The 18,981-nt window shown below is 51.5% G+C and overlaps 2 protein-coding genes across 11 annotated transcripts in view; one reads left to right on the plus strand and one right to left on the minus strand.

The window, feature by feature from the left end:
* LOC116093114 overlaps positions 1-15,726 on the plus strand; it is a 23,499-nt gene extending 7,773 nt beyond the window's left edge. For 2 of the 10 annotated variants that reach the window (XM_031374347.1, XM_031374348.1), the window contains exons 4-6: positions 6,581-6,673; positions 9,826-10,028; positions 11,682-14,957. In XM_031374347.1, coding sequence (XP_031230207.1) covers positions 6,581-6,673; positions 9,826-10,028; positions 11,682-11,737 — 352 coding nt within the window. In that variant the 3' untranslated portion in view covers positions 11,738-14,957. The other 8 variants (XR_004119629.1, XR_004119630.1, XR_004119631.1 and 5 more) reach the window with 8 other exon arrangements.
* On the minus strand, positions 21-1,906 carry LOC116093113. The gene has a single exon (XM_031374346.1). It carries the CDS (start codon positions 1,118-1,120, stop codon positions 473-475), a length of 648 nt encoding a protein of 215 aa, XP_031230206.1. The 5' UTR covers positions 1,121-1,906; the 3' UTR covers positions 21-472.
* Positions 15,727-18,981: the final 3,255 nt, after the last annotated feature.

Below are 18,981 nucleotides of genomic sequence, written 5' to 3' on the forward strand. Positions count from 1 at the left end.
AACGAGGCAGTGACGTCAGACCAGGTATAGCCAATCAGGGGCTGGCCTGACGAAGGAGTGTGAAGGGATGAATGAAAAGTCCGGAGCCTGAGAGCGCCCCCGCCAGAGCAGCGGCCAAGGCTGAGGAGGGAGCTGGGACTCGAGACCCTGCTCCACCCTGCCGGCTCCCGCTCGGTCCCAATACCTGGCAAGCCCCGGCATCCTCGACCCACGTCCGTGGCGCTGCCTGGACGCGCCTGAAGACCGCGCAGGACTCCACCACTGGGCATCCTGGGCTTGATGTAAGTGGCCTGACCCGCGTGGGGCACGAGGTGGGGAAAGCGCCTCAGAGTCCAGCGCGTGCGTCCGCCACCTGCGACCACGGAGCTCCACACCCTCTGCACGGTCCCTGGACCTCTTTCCAGTGGGTTCAGTCCAGATTGCCCCTTCAGCCACTAAGGGTATCATGTCTCGCTCAGACCCCCAGCAATCTTCACATCTCTGGGTGATTTCGGCTGCTTTTTGTACAAAACCGTCTCCCGCGCGGTTCCGTGGGTCCAGGGCTCTGCGTACCTGCCTGGTCGCCCTCTGCCCTAACCCGCAGCCCCACATCCTGACTGCTCGCCCATCTCTCTCTCTTTCTCTCTCTCTCTGGGTGGGGTCTTTGCCCTTGGGAGAGTCGCCGGGGAGTCTCGGGATCACGCCCCACCCCGCCGCCAGCCATAGGCTTCTCTCTGGGCCTCGGGGGTTCCCCAGGGCTGGGGTTCCCGTCCGGGGCTTCGCGGCTGCTCCCCTGCAGTCGGTAGCTCGGAAAGCTCTGCGAGCTCGGCTCTGCCGCACCCACGCGGAGCTCGCACTTGACCTTCCAGAGAAGGGTGTGGACACCGTGGGAGGTTGGGGAGGGCTGGGCCTCGGCCCCCTGCGGTCTTCCCGGGTGGCACGAAAGGCCCCGAAGCCTTTCCACCAGCGCCGACGGAACCCTGCGTCTGCACCGGGGAGGAGGGCGTGGGAAGTGGGCGGTCAGGCTTGGGGCCGCTTGGATCCAGCCTAGATTCCCCAGCTCAGAACCGTCGGCGGTAGCATCCTTTCCTCGCCTTTTTTGAGGTCTTATCATGCTAGTGCGTGAGGTCCAGGATCCCATCTCTTCGCCTCTATACCGCGCGCGTCCCCCATCCGCCGTCGAGCGACTCGAGACTGCGGAGGTCCAGGCGGCGGCCAGGAAGCAGCGTGGAAGAGGAGGCGGCGGTCGGGAGGCTGCGTGGAAGAGGAGGCGGCGGGCAGGAGGCGGGGTTGGTTGTTATCTTTGGTTATCTAGCTGTATGAGTGGTGTGGAGTCTTCATAAAGCTAGATAACCGAAAGTAAAAATAACCCCATACACTGCGCAGAGGGCCTGGAACGCTGGTGGTGGCCGAGCTGCAGAGGGAGAGCCACGCTAGGCGTCCCTCGAGGCTGGAGGGCTTGGGGAGCGGGGGAGTCGTCGCCTTTGAGGGTTGCTCAGCCGGAGCCACCTCGCGATCCCCACCCGCGACCTGCTCACCTGGGAAGAAAGCAAGAAGCTGCTTGGCGTCGCCTCTGGAGGCCTGGTCAAAATGGAGCAGTTCGGGCCTCAGTCCGGGGAAGCTGCTCCCGGGAGAGACAGAGTCCTTGGAATCTAGTTGAAGGGTTGGGAGGAGCGTGCAAGCACCTCTCCCCCGGCCTCCAAGCATCCCGGGAGCAATGGCGGGTGGCTGGTGTGAGCAGCTTCCCTCTGGCTCTTCGAAGCGACTGGTGGAGTTCGAGGTTCGTAGGATCTCTCTAGAAAGCTGGTTTTTGCTTTTGGTGGGTTCCCTGAAACTGACTGGGAGCCAAGACTGTCCAGGTGGGAAAAGGTTTAGGACTGGGGAAGGCTTTAAAATAAACACACACATCGAACTTACTAGGGAGAATGGCGATGCAGAAACAAAATAACACACAGGAGCAAGAGCCAGAGAGGCCAGAGACCATTTTACCCCACGAAAATTCTGGGACCCTGGGGTGCAGATTCTTTGCTTTCACTTTGATCTTCAGGACCAGAGTTAAGTCTAACTGGACTCGCTCAGGCTGCTTTGTCGTTAATGGCTAAAGGTGTAGAGTCGGGGTGTGGGGAGGTGGGGGCTTTAGAGCATCCTACCTTCCGGTCCTAACCTCACTCTTGGAAATCGTGTCCCAAAGGAACAAATGGCTTCAAGGAGCTCAAACACAAAGGAATGTGTAGCTGTGCTACCCAGAGAAAGCAAAGAATTAGAGAGATTAATTGGGGCTCCTGTAAAAAGAATCTATTTATCTTGCCTGACCTAAATATTTTAGTGAAAGAGGGCTTCTACAGCTGAGAAGATGGTCTAACAAACATGGCCAGGGCTGGGAATCCCCTTCTGCTCTCACGGCCCTGGGCCGAACTTGACCAGCTGGCACTTGGAGACCAGAGCTGTACCGAGACTAATGAGAGGCAGAGAACTGGGCAAAATGTCCTCACCCAGACACTGGTGGTTCTTATAAATTTACATTTTCCTCCCAGGACCTGATTTTATAGTTAGAAGATAATGATTCAATTTTGTATTACATGGGGGAAATATTGGAGAATCCAAATTCAAATTCTGGGATGTCAGAGAACCTATCGTAGCCCTCATAGCCCTCGTGTGCCTTCTTGAGCAGTTAGGGGAGGGAGACAAGAGTGGTCTCTTACGTTCCAGAAGCTTGGAATGTGTTTTGTTTTGTTGGGGGCGGGGATGGAGCCTGAATCTAGGTGAAAAGGAGCTGGGGCTGGGCTGGGACTAATGGTCTTATGCCACAGCTTTTTTCTTTTTCCACCATCTAATGCTGCCTGGGAGATGCCATGTGATCCCATGTTACACAGACCCAAGCGAGCAGCTACTGTTATTCACTGACTCGACACCCAAAGCTCCTTCCATGCACTCTAGTCTTGGAGAAAGTGACACCCACGCACCCACCCAAGGGAGACAACTGGGAAAGTAGAAAGAAGAGAAGCCTCACTATTATTGGGGATTTGCATGGGCAGAGGAGGGGCATCAATAAAATAAGCTTCCTTATCCTTACCATCTTTAATGTTTCCTGTATGGTGTTGGAAATGTTCAGTCCAGTCTACATTGTAAATCCCAGGACAGCCAGGCTTACACAGTCCTGCATCACAGCAAAGGCCTAGAATCTGAGCACTTTCGAAGCAGAGGAGGGAGGATCCAGAATTCAAGGTCATCCTTGTCTACAGAGTAAGTTCTTAGGCATCCTAGAGTCTCCCTACACACACACACACACACACACACACACACACTCACAGAACTCCTTCCCAGGAGCACTTAGAGCCTCAGTTGCTAACCACAGTGGTTTTATATTATTGTTTCTCATGAGCACATTGGATCACAGGCTCTTCAAAAGAGAATAGAAGGCTTTAGGAAAAGGAGGAATAGAGGTTAGGTTAGCCTGCTAAGGGTTTGTGTCTTCTTCAGGTACACACTGGCTGTGTGTGTGCTCGGTCTCAGCAGGGCAGCAGGTGCCCTTTGTGAAGTTAACGGTGCCTAACGGTGAGGATAGGGAAGTGGCTATGTGGATTGGTATGAGGTTGTGTGGTGAGCTGGGAAACTCAGCTGTGACACTGGGGATGTTAGGATGTGGCCAGGCAAAACCACAGAAAAACAGCTGGAGTTTAGTAAATGCAGACATCACAGTGATACCAAAGTGTCCTCCTCCTCTCCTTTGTTTTATTTATTTATTTTATTTATTCTGGGTCTATAGTCATACATTTGTAGGTCAGGGGACAATTCATGAGGGTCTGTTCTCTCCCTCAACCATGTGGGTTCAGGAGATAGAAATCAAATGTCAGGTTTGGGGCAACCACCTTTATCCAGAGATATCTCCATGGATCTCTCCCTCTATTTTTTTTTTTTTTTTTTTTTTTTGAGACAAAGTGTAGCTGGGGCTTCTGTGAAACTGATGTCAGTTCTCCTGCCTCAGCCTCCCAAATGCTGAAATTACAGGCATGAGCCATCAAGCCTGGCTTACCACTCCTTCCCCCTCTTTATATCATATAGCACCCTCCCTACCCAATTAAACTGTGTAGGGGAACTCCTTTGGTCTGCGTTCACATTTTACCTAATTCAGGAGCCTCCTTTGTTTAAGAACTGCTGTTTGCATTCTTCAGTTTGTTACACCACCAAATTCACATCTGGTTTCTTTTCTTTAAAATTTTTTGAAAAAGATATCTTTCCCTCTATGTGTGTTTTGCCTGTGTATGTCTATGCACCGTATATGTAATGTCCTCCAAGGCAAGAAGAGGGTGCTGGATCACCCTGGAACTGGCTGGGGTTACAGATGTTTGTGAACCATCTTGTGGATGTTGAAAATTGAAAACTAGGTCAGTACAGCCAGTGTTCTTAACTCTACAGCCCCTCAGCTGGTTCCCTGACCCACTTTTCCTCAAGCCTGTGCCCTAGGTCCTTTTGCAGAGCTCTCAGTTCAGGCAGCTGAAGGCAACTTTCTTGCAAATATTTGACTCAAGTTTTGCATGAATCCAACCCAGAGACAATACCCCCATCCCTTCTAGGCATCTAAAAGGTCTTATTGAGCCAGGCATGGTGGGTTGGTACATGCCTTTAATCCCAGCACTTTTGAGGCAAAGGCAGATGGATCTCTGAGTTTCAGGACAGCAAGAGCTACATAGTGAAATCCTGTTCTTGAGAGAAAGAGAGAAAGAGGAAGGAAGGAAGAAAGAAAAAAAGAAAGAAAGAAAGAAAGGAAAGAAGAAAGAAAGAAAGAAGGGGGAAGAAATCAAAGAAAAGGAACTTGGTTTTGTTTTGGAATCCTGGTCTGAGGCATGTCACTTACACATTACATCTGAATTTCCCATGTTGTTCTGTGTAGCAAAGGATGCTCTATATACCATGAGGTGACACCCACAGGGAGGCATTCCTTCACTGCAGAGGATTGAAGGCTGTAGCTTAGAAAGATCCCTGTGGGGTGTTTGTAAGCAAGGAGCTGTAAATCTTTAAAGGAGGGCTGAGGAGGGCCCCCTTGGTGAGCCCGCCAAGGGAAGAGCTGGGGTCTGCCTGTCACTGTTCATAGTCATTCTGCAACTACACCTCTCTTCATTAGATTTTTGGGGCACAGTTTCACTTCTAACTCAGATTGGCCTAGAACCATCGAAGTAGCCAGGGCCGGCCTCTAACTGATGGCTATTCTCTTGCCTCAACCCTCTAATGCCTACAGTCATGCCTGCCTTTGTGTTCTTTCTTCTAAGAACATGTGCGGCTGGTTACATAATGTGTAAGTGATAGTTACAACCCTCTGCCATTGAATGTCTAGATTCTGGAGTTTCTAAAAGCAGAAGCTGGGCTTGGGTCATGCCTATAACCTCAATCCTCAGGAGGCTGAGGCAGGAAGGTCCAGAATTCAAGGTCAGTGTGTTCACACTGAGATCTTGCCTAAGAAAATTTTTTTTTTTTAAAGACCCCACCAAAGAGGAAATGGGGATATTGTACCAACAGGCAAGATGGGCCAATTCCCCCAGGAGCTGAGTGAATTTAGGTTAATGGTGGTTTCAAATGACTACAGGGGAGGAGAAGACAAACTGAGAGAACAAACATGTGGGATTTGAAGGGAAGGGGAATAGGGTTATGGAAGGAAGAGTGGGTGTGCTTTTAACCGAAGAGAGAGGTGAGAAAAAAGGGAGGCTCCTTGCCACCCAGGCTTTGCCAAGGCTGGAGTGACACCCCTCCTCCTGCCCTAATCCCCCATTAAAGCAGCTCTGAGCTTGTTATGACAGCGGCTGAAGGCACTTGAATTGCTGTTTGCTGTGTCTACTAATTGGACTGAAGGGCTGGAGTCTGGACACTGAAAGGGACCATTGTTGCTGTTTACCTTCCACAGCTGCCTCCCTGGGACCCTCTGGTTGAGGGGAGTCGCATACCCTCAGGTTGTGGCACCCATCCCCTGTGTCCCTGCAAGGATACCCTCTGGGGACACTGCACATCATTGTCTTATCTGGTATGAGTTTCCACAGCCCAGAAGAGGCAAACCTGACAACTGACCAAGCCTCTTTCCTGTCCTTCCCTTCCTCCAGCAGTTCTAGCACCTCTTCTTACCCATACCCTTCTGAGTCAGTGCTTCAAGACTTGGTTACACACCAAAACTACCCTTCACCCCATTTATGGGCCCAGCCCAAAAAAACTAAGAGAGGAAATGAAGTTTTGGAGTCAGCACCACAGATACACTCTCCTCTCTGTGCCCAGGACACAATCTCACCTTCCCAAGCCCCTGCTAGATTTGTAATGCTCTTGTTCATCTTTATTACTAAATTACTTGGAGAGCCCTTAGTATTTAGAATGGAATCTAAAGGTCTGTCTTTGACCTCAGTCTTGCTCTTCCCTAGGGCCAAGAACACTGGCTCGGGCTTACAAAGCACTGGCTCTCAGGCTTACAGGAGGGCTCCTGAAGACTCTAAGATGAAGGGGTTGAGGAGTGCAGGATTCATAGACTCCAGCACCCTCCCTTCCAGGAGTTGGAGCCTTCCTCCAAAATGGTCTTTTCTCTTTCCTTACTGTATCCAAATGTTTCTGCTTCTCTTCCCTTCAGCTTCTCCCCTGGGCGGGTGGGTGCTCCACCCTCCCGCCCACTCTCTGAGGACATGAGGACCATGGTATCCAGCACCACGGACAGCTCCCAGTGGTGAGTGAGCCTGCTAACCCCTTTAGGAAAATGGTGGTTTGTCTACTTCAGTCAGACATCCTGCATTACATTCCAGATACATGGCTGTCCCGGCAGGAGGGATTACTCCTTATTAATTGCCGGGGCATTAGTGCCCCGGGATCACTGGGCTTGAATAGGAGTAGTGGTAGGAAGGATCCCATGTAAGACATAGAATGTTCAGATCAACTGAATCTGAAACAAGCCCTTTGTCATCATATATAACCCAGAGAGGGGAAGAAATGAGACACAGGTTATCCAGCTGGTGAGTCAACTCCTGAATCCAGCCTACCCTTTTCCCATCTGATTCCCCCCTTACGAATTTCCTTGCCCAATTCTGGCAGGAGTTTCACATAGGATGTTACACACAAAAGGGCAGGAAACATGTCTGGGAATGTGAAGTACCCGCGAGAACCAGGAAAAGGTGGAACTGACCATCAATTTGAAGGGAAAGCCCTGTAGAAGGCATGGGGAAGGCTTACCTAGCAGAAAAGGCAAGGGGGTCACCATCTGCCAGGGTATAGAGGCCAGTGGATGGCCCCAGGAGTCTCTGGAGGCCAGCAGGAGGCATGCAAACTGGACCAGGGCCTGGGAAAGGCCCTTCTGTGTGCCCACGCTTGCTCCCCCAACACCAAGAGCCTAGAGACAAAGGGACCACTCTCTCACATTTGACACTGCCATCTCCGGCTGGCAGTGCCAGGTGGCAGGGGCATCAGGGGGTGTCAATCCATTATCCACTCCCAGCCCCTAAGTCCTCTGGGGCTGAATGTTGGGGAGGTGGGTGTTCTACGCTATGTTGCCATAGTAACCACCCCAACCCCCAACCCCAAAGCACACAAAAAGATAGCTCTCACCCCCACCTCTAGGAGAAACCTGGGTCTGCCTGGGAATCTTCCCTTGAGACTCCCTCTCTTTAATGCACAGCCATGCCATTCTTGTGCTTGCACCACCCTCAGCACCCGGAGCCAAAAGCCCATAGGGTAGTGAGGCTGGTACGTTCAGTATCCAGGCATATAGAGGGGGCACCCATCCCTTCTACTTCACCCCTCTCTCCTCAAGCTCTCATGTCCTTCACTATAGCCAAAGCCATCCTAGGACTCCCCAACTAAAGCGGTGGGCTATGTTGGGACCCCGGTGTTCTGCTTTTTCCCAGAAATAGACACCTGCTACCTTTAGCAAACCTCCAGGCTGTGGGAACTGCAAGGAGGAGGGAGCCATTCCTGACACCCTCCATCTGTACCCTCGCCATTACTCATTAGGCATTCTGCCCCCTCCTTCCGCTCGTTAAGCCTTATTTGCATATATTTGCATAATACAGTTCATTTGCATTGCAGGAGGCTCATGGTAGAAGCCAGGAAAAAAAGAGGTGGTGGGGGGAGTGGAGAAGAGAAAAAGGGAGAGATTTTGTTTTCATCAAAGTGTGGGGGGAGAGCTGGGGGGGCAGGAAGAGGATGGAAATAAAAACTCATACTACTTTCTTTCTTCCCTTCACCCTCCCTCCCTGAGTTGGACTCAAATGCCAAAGAGAGATGCCAAGGGGCTGCCTTTTCTGTCCTTTTTTTTTTTTGTCTTGCTTCCTCCGGCCTTGGTTCTTCAGTCAGGGGGGCCCCCCACCTTGTTGGAATCAGGCTTCAGAAAGAAAGCTGGGTAGATGTGAGGCTGTGAGAATGGAAACATAGGAAGAGGGAAGCCGCCATCTTAGGTAGCTAGCGTTTATAAAATGGCCGCTTCTGAGAGATGTGGGCTGAGTGCCAGCCTAGATGGTGGGCATGAAGGAGCATGACAATATAAGGAAGGGTTTCCTGCCTGACCAAGAACGGACATGAATATTACTATCAGTGGGATCAGAAAGGGAGATGGAAGGGAGAGAAGGGGTACTCCCAGAGGAGCTATGGGGTTCACCATCTAAGTGGGGTGGATACAGATCATCCAGCCTCATTCCTGGATTCAGATCCCAGAGGACTCAAGACTATGGGTGAGGTCAAAGGTGCAGAAGAACCGGGTTGGAAAGGAAAGAGACAGGGTAAGGTGTGGTCAGGTGGGACCGTCTGCCAATTGGAGGTCTCAGGACTGTGGAAAGCCACTGTCTAGTAGCAGTATATTCTCTGGCCCAGCCGGCTGCTACTATCTTCATAATGCTTATGAAACTGTGCCTTCTCTAAGGCCATTCACAACCTCTCAACTGGGCCAGCCTTCTTTGCCCTCTGTGCGTAATTTCATGCTTATTTGATCTCCCTAACCTCTGCACTGGCCTTGCCTTCTGTGTTATATCCTAAACAACTTGTTCCTGGTTCTGTCCACTCAGTTCTCTGGATCACCCAGCTGCATACAGAAGTGACAGCACTCCTGATGTCCCCTCTTAGTCACTTTTGTAACTTCAACCTCTGCTAAAGGTAGACACTCACTCTATAGACTAGGCCATGAGGTCAGAGATCCACCTGCCTCTGCCCCCAGAGGGCTGGGACTAAAGGTGTGCACCACCACCATCGCCCAGCTCTTCTTTTTTCTTTACATTGGTCTGTTCATAACCTGATCTACAAAGTGAGTTTCAGGACAGCCAGGGATACACAGAGAAACCCTGTCTCGAAAAGAAAACCAAACAAAACCCCACAGAGTTACACTTTACCCACTGCCCAATATCCTGCCATTAGCTCCCAGATCAGAGCCTAGAACCTGAAATAGTCATATGCTCAAGTCCCATTGCAGAGGACCATGGGAAGGCGCCTGGTCTTCTAGCCTCTGGGGTGGCAAAGCTCAAGAGGAAATCCTTCTTAGGGAGCTGAGATGCTCACTGGTATGAGTTGTGCCCACTCTGGTTTTCTTTTCTCTAAACTTATAGGCCCACAGGTTCAAGTTTTTAATTTTTAGGGTTTTTGATTTATGTATATGAGTGCTTTCGTGGATGTCTGTGGACCACAAGTATGTATGCCTGGTGTCCCTGGAAATCAGAAGAAAGCATTGAATCCCCTCAACAAGTGTTCTTAACCCCTGAGCCATCTCTCCAGCCCCAGGTTCAAATCCTGAGCACCGTCTGAACTAAGTCCTGTGCTCAAGTCAGTATCAACCCTGTCCTTTCCTCCTTGTGTCAACTCATGTGTCCACACTTTTTCTTATGTCTGTATGTTGATGCTTAGCAGGTTCTCTGAATGCCTAGTTCATGCGCATGCGCGTGGCTGGAGGAGACTCCCATGGCCTTGCAGAGGGAGTGATCTAGTGGGAAAGCAGACGTCAACCACCCAGGCCTGTGGTTTCCCTGCAACAAGCCCAGTGGCTTTCTGGAGGATACTTTTCCTGGAGGAAAGCAGTGATTCAAGATATTCAGGACTTTGGGTTTGGGGTAAGTAGTGGGAAATATCAAGGAAGTAAGAAAGAACATGGTATATTTGGGGACTCGCCTGACCCTCAAAGGAAGCAGAGCCTTGGATGCTGAAGCAGAGAAGCTGGCTTAATGGTCTCGGGGTTTAAGGAAGTCAGCCATGAGCTCAGAGATGCTAGGGCATGGCACTTTGCTGGGTGGCACTGCATAACGTGTGGGAGGTTCACATGTACACAACCGACTGGTTTCTGAGCACTCACATTTAAAAGCAAAAAGGTTTGAAGAAGTCAGGTACTGCAAGGCCAGATGGTACTAGAATGGAGACAGGGAGGAAGTTCTACTTAGAAACTTCCTGGAAGGGAGAGGGTGGGGTGGCAGGCATGGGGAGGGGGGAGGCAACAGGGGTTTGTTCTTGTTGTTTTTGTTTGTTTGTTTGTTTGGAGGGGAAACTGGGAAAGGAGAAATTTACATGTAAATAAAGAAAATATCTAATTAAAAAAAAAAAGAAAGAAAGAAACTTCCTGGAAGAAGGAAGGGGATGATAAGAACAGGGAGAGGGATCCAGGGCTTAGTCTGAGGGGATTCTGTGAGAGCAACTGAGGTAGGGAGGAGAGGCCTTGCCACTGGTCCCCAGGCTGCAATGTAAACAACATGCCAGGCTTTACACAAAGGCTTCTCTGTAAGTGGCCTTAGCAGTGGCTGTCAGGTGAGGGGACTTAGCTCCTAGGGCCTTCAGGGTATTGAGGGTAGGGCTGGATCAGACTTCAGCAAGTCCACATCAAAAGAAAGAATCTAGGCCTGGCTAGAGTCTCCCTTAGAGGCTGTGTAGAGCTGGTCCCAGGCCAGGCTCCTTTCCACTGTCCAGTCAGGCCCCCAGGTCTAGGCCCAGCCTCTGCCTACCTCCTATTCTTCCAGTTGTGCTTCCTGAGCCTTCTAGCTTATCCTTTCCCAGTCCACACATGCCCTCCCAGGCTATGAATCTGGTCTCACTGGTATCACAGGGAACCTCTTACCCTGAGGATTGTATTGGGAAGGAGGGAAAGAGCACTGACCAGAGGCAAAAAGGTGTCTGGGGGTAGGGGTGGGTCGCTGTTTCAACCACTCTGCTCTCCATCTTCTTCAGCACAAGTTCTTGCCTGGCCTTCCTTGATGGTCTCTTCCTGCTGATCAGCAGAGACCACCTCCCTCATCACCAGGCCCTTGCTGCCTACCCTTCTAACTGTGCTTTAAACAGTAGAATGACTGTCCGTCAAGGGCTCAGTCTACAGGAGGGACAACAAAAGACAGGGTTAGTGCTGGACAGACTGGACAGGGTAACATTCTGGCTCTCTTCTCTTGCTAGTTGGAGGAGTGGAGAGGCGAGTTATTAGTGCCTTTGGGCTTTGACTTCTATAGCCTTTTGTAGGGTGGGGTGCAAATGTCCAGTGTTCAGTGCTGAATGCTGAGGGACACAGTAAGAGGAGGCCGGTAGAACTGGAGGGACAGTTTCCCAGAAGCCTGGACTTTGGGCCGGCAGCTGGGGAGAGCTAGGCTCTTGTCTAGTGACCGACCAGAGCTGCCTGGGTCTCAGGTCTGAGGTCTTACAGGGTGGTAGTGCTATTGTTGGTATTAGTGATGCATTCTGCTGAGGCTCTCTCCCAAACTGCCTACAGCTGACCCTGTTCCTTCCCTCAGCCCCTTTCCTTTTTCTCCAGAGCAGCATAACCCAGGCTCTATGGAATGTTCGGTGAGATGCTTGAGGATCTACAAGGCCTGCCCCACAGTCTTGCAGCCTCTGACTCTCGGGCCCCTTGGCATGGTCAGCAGTGAGCTACTTTTGGATCTCTTGGGAGCCCTGAGTCAGTGGTCCAGGGAGACTCTGAACAGGGAGGTCTTTTGTCATGACATGGTTGTCCCTTGTTGTGCAAACAAGAGTCAGGGGAGAAATGACATTGGCTTTAGCCCCCTGCCAGCAGCACCAGGGCCTCCAGGAACTGGAGGGAAGGACCAGGCTAAGGCTGGCATATGGAAGAGAGCGTGAGTACGTTGAAGTTTCACCTGCTAGGGCTGCCTTCTGCTGGGCTGTCCATCTGGCACCAGCTGGCATACCAGCTCCACCCGCACAGCCAACCAGACTCCTTCTGCTGTTGCTATGACAATTGGCTGCCATCTTGGTACTTAGGGCACTACCTACCGTCTCTCTGACTTTTCCTGTGGGGCTCCTGAAGGACAGAAAACAGAGCCTCGAAATTTCATACCAGAGCCAGTCAGTGGTGGCACACATCTTTAATTCCAGCACTCAGGAAGCAGAGGCGGATGGATCTCTGTGAGTTAGAGGCTAGCCTAGTCTATAGAGCAAGTTCCAGGACAGCCAGGGCTATCCAAAACAAAAAACAAAACAAAACAAAACAAAAAACCTGTCTCAAAAGAAAAATTCTTATCAGTATTCAGTTTTCAAACATGGCCAGGCAAGTGAAGCAGGATGACTCGAACCTGGAATCACAGTACCTGGAAGAGTGGTGACTTTGAGGCCAGCCTGGGGCAGAGAGTAAGGCCCTGGTCTTGGGTATGATGACCCATGCCTTTATTCCCAGCTCTTGAAAGACAGAGGCAGGAGGATCTCTATGAGTTCAATACCAGCCTGGTCCACGTAGCAAGTTTCAGATCAGCTAGGTCTACATAGTGAGACTCCATCTCAAACAAAATAAAGCCAAATTAATTAGTCACCATGGCTAGCTCAGTGGGTGGAGTGCTTGTTTAGCATGCACAGGTCCCTGGGTTCCACCCTCAGTACCACACAGACTGTATTTTGTGGCACGTAATCTCAGCACTCAGGAGGCTGAGGCAGATGAACCACTACAGTTTTAAGGCCTGCCTGGGCTATATCTCCAAGGACGTAAAATGGCGACAGCCAAACTAGGCCACTAGGTCCAGCTCCATGCTATGCTCTCTCTACTCCGTGTCTAAGAAAGAATCAGTGAGATAGAGTTGAAGAAGTTCAGATCCTGTTTCTGGGTTGGGACTGGAGCTCAGTGCTAGGGAAGGGGTAGGGGTTGGGGGGCTTGGGAGAGCAGATCCTGTTTCCTGCTTCTGACAGACTTTTCCTCATTCTGATCAGGAAGTCCCACTGTTTTTCTCATTCCTGTCTTGGGAGCCTTCCCCAACCCTATAGTGAAGATGGGCGGAGCTGCCACACCAGCTGTTAGCATGCCATGGCTGAGAGGAGAGGCAGCAAGGAGGGAGTGAGCACCCAGCTTTAATTGTTTTAAAGCAGTTCCTGACCCTAGGAGAAGGGAAGTGGAACCAGAGACTGGGTTGACTTGGTATGACATTTAAGTGCCCCTTAGAGACTTGGGGGTCAAGGACAGTGAGGTGACTCAGTGGGTAGACTCACTTGCCTCTAAGCCTGACAACCTAAGTTAATACCCACCACCCACATATGGAAGAAAAAAACTGATTTCCAAACGTCGTCCTCTGACCTCCACACATACACCATGGCCTGTGCACTGCCTCCCCCCCCAAAATGTAATACATTTTTTAAAAAGACATGGGGACTTCCATTCAGTGTCTCCCATGTTTTGGGGTTTCCTTTCCTTATTCCCTATCAGTGCCCTAGCACAGGCAGAGCAAGTCTAACTACAGAGAGATCTTCCTCTAGGCTGGTTGGTGGAACCTTAAAAGGCTCCAACTGGTCCCCGAGAGTCCCAGTTTCTTCTCTCACACAACAGAAGGTGGTTGGAAGAGCGCATTGGTGCTGAGGGGGCCAGCTGGTTGAGAAGCAGGTGGAGAGGGAATGGACCCTGCTTAAGAGGGGGCTGGGTGGGAAGGCTGGGTAATTTATGATATCATTGTTCCCGCCCCTCTTCCCGGACCCCTGCCACTTTACTGTTGCTAGGAGATCCTAGCTGGCCCTGTCATCTGGAATACTCCTCCCCAGCCAGGCGTAGGCCCTACTCTGAGTCACATCAGACCCTGGCACACACCAGTGTCTCCCGTGGATCCCTCCAGGTTCAGCCAGCTTGGAAGTGGGACTACCTGTCAGAGCAAGTGTGGGGGTGGTGATATGGAGGGCAATAGACTTTGGTGGAGCACACTGAAGGCCTGCAGGTGGACCTGGGAACCAAACCTGGAAGAACCCAAGTTAATAAATGCAATCCTTATCTTAGAGAGAGGGGGCTTTCAGCAGACTGATCTAACACACAGACTTCTCAGCCCACTCCCTCCAGTCAAGGTTAAGGCCTGGCAAAGGTGGGGGTGGGGGAAGAGAGAAACTGAGGAGAAAAAGGCTGAGGAGAGTCAGGCACACGGGAAGGTGACCATGAGTAGAGTTGGGTGGCCCAGGGATGTGGCCGAGATTCCCTCTTCTTTCTGGAGTTCTCTTAGACAATAAGGCTGAAGAGAAAGTTGGTACAGGAACGCTGAAGGTTTCTCAAGCTGCAGGCTAGGGGCACTGTGCTTCTCAGCATTGGCCTTGACTTGGCTCCCACAGGCTTTTGTCTCAGTTTATCTGCCCTGGCTGAAACCCAAATGATTCTGTCCCCAGCTCCATAAGAGCAATCAGAGATCCCTTGGGAGTCCCAGTCTGCTCCCCAGAGGCACCCTCTTGTTTTGTGCTCCACACAGGGCTCCCTCCCTCCGAATGCTGATTTCCTATGGACCAGATTCCAGCACAGTGGAGAACCAGAGCTCAGGGAACAGACCCAGCAGCACAGGAAATCTCCAAGGGAAGCTCTACCGGTTTCCAGAGGCTGAAGGCAAAGACTGGAGAAGAGGCTAGGCAGGCTGCAGACGTCAAATGCTCCCAGGATGCTGTCTAGCAAGCATCTGTCTGCCTGTCTTCGTAAGCAAGTTTCCTGGGCTCCAGCCCCAGATCGAAGCCTCATCCTGCCCTCTGTGCTCTGGGATGGCCCAGGGGAGATGCTTAGCCTTGGCTCCTTGTCTGCTGGTGGAGGGGACAGACACCTTTCTGGACCACAGGTAGCTTTTCTTTGGCCCACTCCTAACAGGTCTCCAATCAAAGAGTACTTTTATCCATGAGTGTGTTGAGTGTAAGTGTGCATATGTTTGAGTATGTATCTTTTTTTTTTAAGATTTATTTATTGTTTCGTGTAAGTACACTGTAGCTGTCTTCAGACACACCAGAAGAGGGTGTCAGATCTCATTACAGGTGGTTGTGAGTCACCATGTGGTTGCTGGGACTTGAACTCAGGACCTTCGGAAGAACAAGCAGCCAGTGCTTTTAACCGCTGAGCCGTCTCTCCAGCCCTGAGTATGTATCTTTTGAGTGTAAGTGTGCATACATGTTTGAGTGTGTATCTGAGAGATTGTGTGTGTGTGTGTGTGTGTGTGCCTTGATATGGGGTCCTGTTGTGTGATTCAGGCTAGCCTTGAACTCAGAGCAATACTCCTACGTTTGGTTCCCCTAAGCTGGGGTACAGGCCTTTTCCCCACTCATGACAATTTCTCTTTGCAGACCAAAAAGAAGACCTGGCCTCACCCTGAGCACCCCTGCCATGCAAAGTGTGTTCCCAAACTGCCACCGAGCTGGCTCCAGCAAGCAGAAGTAGACAGAAGTGGAGGTTCAGCCTGGCAGCTTCTCCCCAAAGCCATGAAGAGCAAGCCTTACCTCCCTGGTTACTTCCAGCAACTTGTCCAGCCTGACCCATCTATATCCCCTGTTGCCTCTCAGATGGGTCCCCAAGACCCACCCCATCTCCAATAAAGAACATTGCATACTGAGCATCAGTGTTGCCTCAGGATGTGCTGGGCAGGGATGGGGGCACGCTGGGGTCTCCATACTAGAACAACACCACTGAACAATATAGCCCCACCAGGTGAGGCTTCCTGAAGCTTACCTGCGTGGCCAGGATAGTATGAGGACAGTGTGCTTCTCCCCAACCCCCACCCCCTGCCTTTCTGCTAGCCTCCAGCTTCATGGGAACTCCACCGACTGTAGGATTCCAAGATCATCAGAGCAATGGGATCACCCCGTAGCCAGGACAGAACAAGGCAAGAACCAGAGTGGCGCTGTTCTTCAGTCAAGGGGCAGGGGTTGTGGCCTCCCTCAGTAGAGGCTTTTTCTTAGAAATGGCTTCCTGGTCTGACAGTCCATAGATGAGGAACACCCCTGTCCTGTAGGTTACGCCCACCGCGCACAACATTCTCTCCTATTGGTGACACAGAAGAAAAGGAATAGGGCTAGCAAGTCAGACAATAGGCCAGGCTTGTCAGTCATAAGACTTGACACAGAGCTCAAGGGAGCAGGGAAGAGCCATAGCAAGAAACTGTGCTCCTGACCTTATTTCCCCTGTAACGACACCCACATCCAATGCGCTCTTGAAAGCATGGCTGGGAGCATGAGCAGAGCCCAGCCTTCACCCCTGGAGAGCTCTCCTGCCCCCACTCAGAGTTCTTCCTGTCTGAACACCTCCTTGAAACTTCAGTTTGAATCCCAGAATTTGTCTAAACACAGAAAATACACAATCACACGTGGTGTGATTGTAACAACCACAAGAAGCAAAAGGGGGTAGCCTCAACCATCCACCCTCCCTCCCAAGAGACAGCCATTACCCCCAAGCCCTCCAGGACCATTCACATGCATCCCAGCATGCATCTGTGCACCCACATCCAACACTACCGTGCTTCTCCACAGCGGTCCTGCACAGACTGACACACACCTGACACTGACTGCTCCGGAGCTACCTCGACCTCAATCTGCTGGGGGCGAGGGGGGAGGAGAGGGTGAAAAGTCTGCCTTGCATGCTCGGACCTGCATGGTTCAGCAAAACAAAAAGTGCCCTCATTCTACAGAGGAACTGAGGCTGTGGAGGGAAAGGACTAGCCGCAGGCCTCTCAGCACTTCAGCATCAGGAGAGCCCCATGAGCCTTAGGGTTCCCCATGAGCACAGCCTGGGATCTGACCAGTGCTATGAATGCTGCTGGTCCATCTAAGGCATTCACCAGGCTAGTAGAGTGCTTCTGAGTGGCCTAGTGCTCATTTCAGGGGCTCTCTCCAAGGCCAGCCTCGCCAGCACCCACTGTGGCCCCAAGGGCAGATCCCTGTGTGAGCAAGTGAAAGCTGCCATACCCTCCTGCCCCACCCCCCATCAGGCTGGAGCACTAGTCTTCAGGGACATAGTGGTGGAATGTGGTGGTCAATCTTGAGCCAATCCTGTGCCTGCACTAGCAGCTCTCTAAGAAGCTTATGGGATCTGTAGAGGATCTTGTGGGTGTGCTGGTCTCTGCCCAACCAGGAAAGGGTTTGGGATGGCAGCAAGCAGAGGCAGGTGGGCTGCCTTTTAGAAACTGAAAGACCTAGCCAGACCCAAGAGGGCAAGAGGGCAAGAGGGCAGGGAGGAGTTCCTCTCTAAACAGGGATTCCACAACTGACTGACTGACTGACGTGGGAGGAACCAGGCAGCCCCTCACTTAAGTATATGCTCTCAGAGTCCCACTGAGCATATGCAGATGAGTCTGTCTGTATGCAGATGAGTCTGTCTATATGCAGATGAGGAGAGAAGGCATTCTCTTCTCAGGGTTACCATAGAGCCTGCCACCCCTCCCTTTCCCTTTGGGTTCCAGCTGCAGGGTAGCTTGGGAAAAAGGCCAGCCTCTAGGGAGGGGCAACTTATAATAAAAGGTTAGACTTCAGGAAGGACTGCCCAAAGAAAAAGACTAATCAGTCTGGGAAAGAACTAGAGATGGAAGAGAATATAGAGAGGTTCCTGACCAGGTGAGGCCAAACCATCTCCCATGGTACCGTGGAAGAACAACCCAGCTTCTAAGTTCACAAACTGGCAGAAAGCTCGTGGGCACACAGGCCAACAGAGGAAAGGACCCCAGAGAGTAGCTATGCTGGCCTCATAGGTCATTGGATCCTGAGGATGGCCTTAGACCCTTCACAGACAGGTCTGGGGCTCCTGCAGGCCACATAGATAGCAAGTAGCAAGTCCCTGGCCACTGATTTGCAACAACTTAGGCTATGGTGGACAGGGTGAAATGACTGTTCCTACATAGGCCCTAGAACTTTTGTCAGGGGATAGGGGCAGAGACACTAAGAGGGGAGAGAACACCCAGGGCCGGGGAAACCAAGACCCAGAAACGCTAAGAAAGTTGCCCTTTCTTTCAGCAGATGTAAGCCAAGTTGGGTCAGAGCCCAGGGCTTCTCCTAGGAGTGTAGAGGCCTTTGGAAAAAAACTCACTTTTCCTCGGGTGGCCTGAGTTCCCTTTTCCACCCCTCTCCCATTCAATGGTGTAGCCAAGGCCTTTGTGGAGAGGCCCTGGGGAAGAGAGGGCCCTTGTCATCCATTCATCTTGCAGGAGGTTTGGCCCATGCCAGACCCGCTGGACTCTCCTTCCTGGGAGGCGCCAGGCAACCCCCACCTCTCCTCATGGCTGCTCCCCAGTTCTATCATTTCCTGGAGCCTCAGGGGTTTGGCTGTGATCCCAGCCAAAAGATGGTGGGGAGTCCCACCTCCCACACTTCCTCATTCACACACTGGCACCAGACCTGTGGGAACGCCGGACAGCAGCTGGGCATTGGTGCCTGGCTTTCCCCTCAGTCCACAGACCTTAGAGAAGGCATGAGGAACAAGGCCTTCCCCCAGCCCTGGAAGTTCTCAGCCCTGATTGTGAATCAGAGTACAAACAAGGCCTGTAAACTGGATAGTAATGGATCTTTCCCAGGAAACCTTCTGACAGGCACATATTCTGGGTCACCTTGACCCTCCCCATAGTTCTGCTCTGCTCACAGCTCTAAGGACAAATAAAAACCCTTGAGGTTCTCCTGACCCCTCTGTGGCTGAAGGCCCTAGGAATCCTGAGAACTGGGAATCAACATGGGGTCTCTATCAACTAAGAGTCAAATAGAAATCAACTAGAAGGTATCTATCCAATCAGGACTCCAGCCTAAGTTTCATTAGGATAGGTCTTGGTGGCTTCTGGCCCCAGGCAGTGTGGGTTGAGTTGAAAGGAAAATAGAAGTCCTTATGAAAGG

This window comes from Mastomys coucha, unplaced genomic scaffold, assembly GCF_008632895.1.
Source record: "Mastomys coucha isolate ucsf_1 unplaced genomic scaffold, UCSF_Mcou_1 pScaffold16, whole genome shotgun sequence".
In the NCBI taxonomy this organism is placed as follows: domain Eukaryota; kingdom Metazoa; phylum Chordata; class Mammalia; order Rodentia; family Muridae; genus Mastomys; species Mastomys coucha.

Bases quoted from the DNA above. Each gene is read 5' to 3' on its own strand.
- LOC116093113 (XM_031374346.1), bottom strand. From the start codon at position 1,120: ATGGGATCCTGGACCTCACGCACTAGCATGATAAGACCTCAAAAAAGG.